This window comes from Sinocyclocheilus anshuiensis, unplaced genomic scaffold, assembly GCF_001515605.1.
Source record: "Sinocyclocheilus anshuiensis isolate Anshui unplaced genomic scaffold, SAMN03320099.WGS_v1.1 scaffold387, whole genome shotgun sequence".
NCBI classification, from domain to species: Eukaryota; Metazoa; Chordata; class Actinopteri; order Cypriniformes; family Cyprinidae; genus Sinocyclocheilus; species Sinocyclocheilus anshuiensis.
Window position 1 is genome coordinate 52,921 of NW_015549624.1, and position 8,731 is coordinate 61,651.

The 8,731-nt window shown below is 35.2% G+C and overlaps 2 protein-coding genes across 2 annotated transcripts in view; both read right to left on the reverse strand.

The window, feature by feature from the left end:
- LOC107659459 (calcium-dependent secretion activator 2-like) overlaps window positions 1-6,982 on the reverse strand; it is a gene marked incomplete at its 3' end in the record, with an annotated part of 56,937 nt that extends 49,955 nt beyond the window's left edge. The window contains exon 1 of the mRNA XM_016448413.1: window positions 6,415-6,982. Within this exon, the coding sequence (XP_016303899.1) occupies window positions 6,415-6,720 (306 nt within the window). The remainder of the gene's footprint in view (window positions 1-6,414) is intronic.
- A 585-nt stretch (window positions 6,983-7,567) lies between these two features.
- The window catches only part of LOC107659460 (solute carrier family 13 member 1-like), a 10,833-nt gene continuing 9,669 nt past the window's right edge, over window positions 7,568-8,731 (reverse strand). Inside the window, exon 14 of the mRNA XM_016448414.1 lies at window positions 7,568-7,621. Coding sequence (XP_016303900.1) covers window positions 7,568-7,621 — 54 coding nt within the window. The remainder of the gene's footprint in view (window positions 7,622-8,731) is intronic.

The following is an 8,731-nucleotide window of genomic DNA, read 5'->3' on the forward strand; positions in this document are numbered from 1 at the left end:
TCTTTATGCACCAAGAGCTTGTAACACTCCAAAGAGAAAGGAAAAATTTAAATCGCATCATATGACCCCATTAAAATAGTCTTATTTGTCTTATACTGTGCTTTTCTATTTAAAAAAGTTACATGATTTCCTTTCTTTATTTTAAGTCGACTTCCATTTAAATTCTATTTCTATTCTGCATCCTGTTTGCTACCTCAATTAAAATTTAACAACTGAATTGGAATTTAAACAGCTTTCATATTTGATTTTGATATAACCAATATAATTCAATATAACCTCTCTACTCACTGTGTGTTCATCTTGCTTCTAGCTATGCAGTGTTCAGTCATATACTGGCAAGCAGATGAATGAATAAGACTAGGTGAATCTCACGAAACCTGTCAAAAACATGAGTGATATTTTTTACCCCAAAATCAAAAAAAAAAAAAAAAAAAAAAAAAGATATTTTTGCACAAAGAAAATATTATAGGATCCTTTTAAGACTTTGTTTGCATTGTTGACATTATTTTCAAGACATTTAAGCACATTTTAATCTCACGAAACCTGTCAAAAACATGAGTGATATTTTTTACCCCAAAATCAAAAAAAAAAAAAAAAAAAAAGTCTGGCTCAGAATCTGGCCAGCATGTCAGAGATTCAACCATGAATTTCACATTACTTAAGGAGAATGTGAGGGCATTTTTCAAAGGGCTGAAGCTGAACCGTATGGACTGCAACAATACAGTACAATGGCTCAGAACACTATCAAAGAGAGTTAGGCAATGGGAATATCAAATCCCAGATCTTTACCTTAAAGAAATGCTTGCAGCTTAAAATGGTTAGTGGGCACAAAAACTCCCAAATATGACATAGCTGAATGCAGTTTGTAACAGTAGACGCTCCACTATATAGTGGATCTATCACATAAGTAGTTACCACATCGCTCAAGTCTGCAAAACTGTAACAACAGAAACACAGTTTGTTTTTCTTTATGATGTGTTGCTACAATTGAACATGTTGTAGCATTACAATTCTGACTACATAATTCAGTTTATCGTCAAGGAGAAATACTACACAACAGTTTAATATGAAACATTTCCCACATTGGCATATCACTGGGAGATCCTTGAAACATACAAACAACGATGTGAACAGGTGCATGAGGGGCTTTCTGGTTCTCTGACTCTCAGTTGTGTGAGTAATCCATTAAGAAGGAGTACACAAAATCTGATTAGCAACAGATTACCTTCACCTCTCCATTAAATTTGAATTCTAATTACCTTTGAAATAGAAATTTAATGACAGCGTATTTTTGCCATGAGACAGTAATGTGCGACAATGCCTACAGGGACATCTGTTTTATTCACAGATGAAGCACATCTTGGCACCTTTATTACACCTTCCATATTTCAGGTTACAGAACTAGCCAGTGGCAATAACAACATATAAGGCCATGACATTCAAATAATGAGTGCAATCTGGATTACATACAAATAAAGGGAACAGACTGCAGCTACTTTTGGAGAGTATCTACTGACGCCAGTGTGCAGTGAATAAATGGCTCACGTCAGTCATGGGCAAAAAAAAAAATCTGTGACAGAATTCCACAGCAATGAACTGAAATGTGCATCATACACATTAAATAGACTAGAAGCTTTATGTGCGCACTCAGGTCCCTAAAGGTTTTAGAGCAAAAAATGCTGTGGCAGAAATCATGCATAATATAGCTGCATTTTTGCTACACTTGTCTCAAATTTATGTTGGCTGAGCCTGATATCTGGAGCATGTAATCATCACTAAACAATGTGGACACTTTTTGTTGCTGTGAAACAGCTCAGAGTGCAATTTTTCAGTGAAAAACAGGTATTATTTAATTTCTTTAAACAAGTATTATACTCTTTATTCTGTTAAACTGAAATTTCCATCCGCCCACGTCTGTACAAAAACTTATGGCTTTTTCCCCATAAAACAAAATGTAAATAAATGTTTGTGTCTATACAAAAATGCATTTAAGAAGTGTTTTCCCCTTTTCCCATATGTCTTGTCTCACTAAAATATAGTGCTGGAATATACTATATGACTATATAAATAGTTATAACAATCACACTTTGTCCCAAAATGCAAAAAATGCTCCAACACTAGTTAGCACACTAGCCAATTCAGGATCAAAGCATTCATTTAAACTGTATGTGGTATAAATTTTGCATGTTTTAATCCAAATGAGGCTTCACAACACATTCAAGATGCCCACATTCAAATCCATTGTTCGTTTGCACTGAATTTTAGTCTAACAGCATGTGCTCCAAATAAAAGTTCTGCAATGCACTTGAATAACACAAAAGTGGGTTGACAGCATGGTGGCTTTGGGAAAAACACATAAATGTCGGATTCCTTGTGCCCAAAGCTACTTTTCATGAAGACTGTAAATAAGAAAGAAAAACACTGTAAGAGAAGTCATAACAAAGGAGAAGGTTAAATGCAAAAAGGGCAAAACTACAATGCTAGTGCATGACCGTTCATGATCAGATACCTTTTGATAGCAGTCTCTAAAAGGCATTGTGTTACTTTGACAGTGTATCTGCGATTATGCATAACAATGCCTTCAAGTTCAACGCGGCATAAGAACACACGTAAGATCTTGTACAAAGTCATTCAGACACTTTAGACAGCTCAAAAGACAGAAGATGTGTGTATGTGTCCCTAGTGACTGTAAAAGGGTAACCGGCAGCATACTTACACTGACTGACTTCTATCATGTGGAGTGGCATATCAAAAGTGAAGGCTGGCTGATTACATGCAGTGCAGTAAAAGAGTCCTCTCACTATATCCAGGAGGAAAATAGTGCCTCAAGGAATACTTGAATATCACCTGATCAGATCTGGGAAGGTTACCTTCTCATTTAGGCAGCAAAGATATTTCTATGAGCCATGACAGAAAAATCAATAATCTACCCCTAGCTACTCTCAAGATCGCCTCCAACTGAGAATATTTATTCAACAAAGACTAAAGGTAGATTTATTTCTTCTCTGTTTTATGTGTAATTAGGGGTGATACTTGTGTCGTCCAGCTTTTATGGCGAGACCATGGTTGTGCCCTTAAGCATTTTGATTGAACAATAGGCCATAATTCTAAATTAAATGGAGGTCATGGGGTCTTACTGGACGCATATAACTCAGCTTTCTTCTGCTTTTGCACTATATGACTTGGAGGATCATTTAGACTCAAATTTGTGGAACTTGTAAAGATTCAAAAAATTAATGTAAAGAAATAAGCATGTACAAATCAGCAGATCTCCAGGAATTCTTCTTTTCCTATTTCTGTCTACAGTGTACATTTGTTTAATGTGAATAGAAGTCAAGTAAACTAAACTGACAGGGTGGTATTTTTGTGACAAACATTGCACTTGAAATCCACACAAGTGTAGCTAGTTTATGAAATAAAAAGCTAAGAAAAAAATAATAATAGTAGTGTAGAACACCATACCAGGATCCATGGCAATTCAACAAATTGGAATAACTAAAGTGCCTTTATGAATACAGCCACTAAGGGGCCAAGGTTTGACTTGTTATCATGACCCCAAGAAACTGCTGGTAAATGCCAAAACTACACTGTCTGGCTGCAAAAATCAACTTTCTTGATTGTTTGCCATTCAAATTGGTCTGTTTTCAGATTTTGTCTTTTTGATGCACAATTTTGTTATATTGTAGATGTTTTTCCAGTGCCAATTTGTTTTTGTAGGGCTCCTAAAAGTAGGCCTATTTGAAACACACTTTTTACCTTTCTGCTGCCTTTCAGGATAGTCACATATTGTGCCTTTAGCCAATCAGCATCGTTATTACATCATTTCCTATGTCTGAATGAGAACGCTTACAGACAGCTTTCTCATATACATTTCTCCTTAACAAATCGCCATGAACACATGATAATTTGTAATAATAAATAATCCTACTACCCATTTCACTTCTGTTTCAGTTTTTATAACCATTTCTTACTATGTGTAAGTAAGTTGTTGTTTTTTAGCATGTGTGTTTGGCAATGTTATTTTTTAGGATTACTGATAAACTACTGTCATTTGATTTGTATTATTTGTATTTGTTATTTATTTTAATTTTAGTTAAATTATGTCTGAATTTATTATGTCTGTATAGGTCTTTTATTAAGTTTTACTTTTATAAAATTTGAGTTATTTTAATACTTCAACAAACTAAATGGAAATGAAATAATATATATATATTGAATTTATAAATGTGTATGTACATATACAGTATATATGTATGTGTGTGTGGTTGTACATACACACATATGTAGTTGTTTTTTTGGTGTTTGGCTTAGTGTTATGTTAGAATCATTATTATACTCCTATACCTTTTGTTCTTTAATATTTTGAATTGTTTTTAGCTTTTCATTTAAATGTTAAGTTTTGAAATTTTGTTGTATGCATTTGTCATTTTTATTTTATTTCTTTATTTTTTAAATGTGTATAAGTAGTATTTATAAAGTTTTAGCTTTTAGTTTTGGATCTGTTTTTAGTTGTTTTAATACTACAAACGATTGCTTCTGTTGTCCTCATTTGTAAGTCGCTTTGGATAAAAGCGTCTGCTAAATGACTAAATAAATAAAATAAAAATAATTTTGAGGAAAAGCTTTTCTTTTCTCATTTGCCACCTGTTGTTTATCAGTCTATGAGTAAAATTACAATTCTGAAGTATTTCACAAGCTTTCCTAGAGCAAAAATAAAGTTAAGATTAGCACCTGGAATTGGAATGCAATTTACATGTCCCACAGGTGCAAAGTTGATAACGGGTTATTATCAGTCCTTTTTTAAAGAATTGCTTTGAGGATATTTCCAGCTTTAGAAGTATGATTGCATGCATTAGGCAGAAACAGAAACTAAAATCACTTAATAGGTCGATTCTAAAGGCAGTATATGTTAGAGGTAGTGGGTGTGTGCTGGTAAAAAATAGCATATGTGTCTGTTCTCATAAGTGATTCTACGTTTATAGCAAGAGGAGAGAAATAATTTCACAACAAAGCTGCTGTTTAACCATTTAAGTTCTTGTTCTCATATTTACTTAAAAGGGATAGTTCACCCAAAAATGTAAATTCTATTACCAATTACACATCCTTGTGAACTATTCCTCCACATAATGTACCATGGCAAAAAAAAAAAAAAAGATATTATAATGACCATGAGGCAGTGTAACCAAGAACATTTTTCCCTAAGTCATCCCTTTAATATTATCCATCTCATCTGCAAGAACTTATGAAGTGAAGACAAGTGCTTTATTACCCTGAGGCAACATGGTGCAACATTTACCATAAAAATGAAAAGAAGACTCGAGGCAGCATTTGGGGTTCCTCAGTCTGCCACACTGGCAGAACCCACTTCAGAGCCTCTAGGCACCCTTCTGAAGGTGCCTCAAATATTGTGTACTCATAGAAGTTCAAAATATGTTTCAAGTGCCTCAAAGCCTTTTCCTTCTGATGGGGTTACTAAGGGAATTGTTGACAATCTACAGTTCTTCAGGGAACTGCCCTTTCAAATGGGTGCCTAGAGGTTGTCCAAAGAGTTCAACCAGTGTGGTAGGCTGACAACCCCAAACAAATAATAAAAAATGTTCCACTAAGGGCAACAAAACCATTTTGTACACATTTTAAACACATGATGCATATAATATGACAACAAGGTTAAATATGAAGGGATGTCATAAACCAATAAAAAGTTTTGTTTTGTTTTATTTTCTTGGTCACACTACATCCTGCTGGTCATTTTAATATCCTTTTCTGGCATGGAGCACAGTGTTGCACATTTATATCTGAAGAACTGCATTGAGAAAAGCAATTTTAATTTATTTTTCTCACATCATAAATAATTCACATATTTGTATGCTATGTTATTTATGCTGTTAGGAATCGCTTTAATGTGTTTGTTACATGCAGGCACTATAGATTGCATGCATATTGCAGCTTTTATATATAAAACAATTAGATGTTAGATATTGTCTCTCTTGCAAAACAAAAAACATTTTATAATTTCATAACAACTAAAAAATTAAGTGTGATACCATTGCTAACCTTTCCTTGCACCATTTTATCAATAAATAAATAATTTAGCTTGAAGCTCCAAATAGTGGATAGGTAACACAGGTAGGCTACTGTACATGATCACAGTAAACAAACATTTAAAAGTGGGATGGCCAAGAATTTGCAGTTGACAGTCTTACAAATCTTCTTTAAAACCTGTAAAAGTACTCTTTGCAACTACTGAACCAAAACACTGAGCCACTGACCGATGCGTTGGGTGTAAAAGACAAAAGTTTGCCTCAGTGAACAGGTTTTTGGCAGCGGCGGTTTCAATGGATTGAGGTGAGCTCGGCACGCGCGCGTTAATTTAAAGCGCGAAATATTCCAAACAGTGGTTTAACGGTCACTCACCTTCTGCTGGCGGCGAGCCATATCTGTGGGCTGTTTGGCGTTAAACGGATACGCGATACATCTCAACACAAACACATACATTTGTAGTTTAATTTTCCTCTCCGCTTCTTCTTTCTTAAGTCTCTCCTGCTCGGTTTTGTCCGCATCGGCGGGAGAAGGTACCGGTTCCTTGGTTTGGGTTCGCGGTGCGTCCGATGTCTTTTCAGGTTTGGGACTCTTTTTAACAGGTTTCCCGGTTTTAACGGGCGGTTCGTCCTCAGGTGGTAGTTCGCCCTCAGATTCATCGCTGGAGGACGGGTCCAGCATAGTCGACACTCGAGAGGCGACAACTCCTCGCAGCTCTGGGAAAAGCGAGGAAACCCGAGAGGTTTCTGACGACCTCGACCACAAAAGCGGAGTTTTTTTTTTTTTCTGAGAGAATGTCAAACGTGTCAGTCGCGAGATTTTTGAGGGCGGAGTCAATCCGAGAGCGATTCGGAGAAGGTTGGATTGAGCAACATTCTTTACTTCTCTCTTGTGAAGAGAGCGTGAGCGAGGAGGTTAGTGGAGAGTTATGCGAGACAGGTAGGCAACCTGAGGCATGGACAACATGCAACACGTGGGAGGTTCCCTTCTTAAAGGTGCAGTCTGTAGATTCCGATGCAACTTGCAAACTATTGTTTTCGTGTTAAATTTACACCACTATTAATTGGTCAAACATTAATACATTCAGCACTGCACCTATTCATTTTTATTATCCAATGCCAGTCAATGCCACATAGACAAACAGGTTCACAAAACAATTCTATACCCCAGTCTCTTGGTAGGCAGTGTATAGATAGAAAAGATAAAAACTAGAAATGGCGATTTCTAATATATACTTGGCGAAAAATTATATTTGTATGTGTATATATAAAATACAGATGCTGAGTTAGTGTATAATGCACAAAAAAAGTTCTGGCTGTGCAAAGGTAAGAAATATTTAAACCCTAATCAGACATATTTCCTACAAATGAGAGTTAAATGTACAGTCTGTTTTGAAATATTACATTCAACTGAATGATCAACAGCAAAGTGCAAAACATTACAATCCATTACAAGTTGTTTATCCCTCACAGACTCGTTTTCAGTCACAGATAATTAAATATGAAATTTAAATTTAAAAATGTAACCTTCAGACCACGGAGTATGCAACCACCAAACCAAAATCATGTACTCCAATTAAAATCTGAGAGCAAAATGAGAATTATCAATCATTTTTGTCGAAATGCTCTTCTGAACAACAGAAAACTATCTGTAAAAGCAAACCACTGTTCATATCCAGCTTGCTGACCTGTGCACCCACTGTAAACAAATTTCACCCCTTTCAACTTAAAAACGTAAGTTTTGTGGCTGCCTTAAAATTGTAAGTTAAATCAACTTAAAAGTACAAGTAATTTCAACTCACTAATTTAAATCTTGCCTAGTGCTGAATTGTTTTATTGAAGTTCATTTGACTTTACAAGATTTTCTGTTTCAACAAGTTCAAAATTTTTAACATACATTTTCTAGTTATGATAATGTAAACTTTATTTTGGATCCAGATAAAAAAAATATACTACAACATTTGTTTGAAACATTTAAAATTTATTTTTTTCTTGCAGTGCTTATAAACAGGGTTTTAATATTAATAACAGTACACAACCTGCCTGTGCATGCTAATGTGTGAATGCCAGTATATGTATACAACAAGGGCACAACAGTAGCAAAAAACTGCCAAGAAACTGTCATACAAAGCTGAAAATACACTCATACCTCTTGGGAAACAACCACTGAGAAAAGCTTGAAAAAACACATGTATATTTATTCTATATACAATACACACTGACAGACTTCAATATACACAAATTAATTAAACATTAATTAAACACAAAAAAGTGATTATTTAAAGCAGGGGAGTCGAATCCTGCTCTGCAGGTCACTGTCCTGCAGAGTTTAGCTCCATCCTTAATTAAATACATCTGAATCAGTTAACTAAGGTATTACTAGGCATACCAGAAACTTCCAGGTAAGTTGCAGCTAAATTCTGCAGAAGAGTGGACATCCAGGACCGAGTTTAGACACCTCTGGTTTAAAGTTTCCCTATGCTGCTTTTGTGAGTAATAGGAATGTAACAATGTACTCAAAGTCGGTTGAAAATCGATGCAAATATGTGCTGCAAGTTGATTGAGACGTTAAACAAATCAAGATATGCGTTTTAAACACCAAGGTCTGCTGAAGCTGTATACTGTGACCGTGCTTTACAAGGACTATAGCAGCAAACATTTCACCAAGTTAATAAATAGTAGCAAACATGATG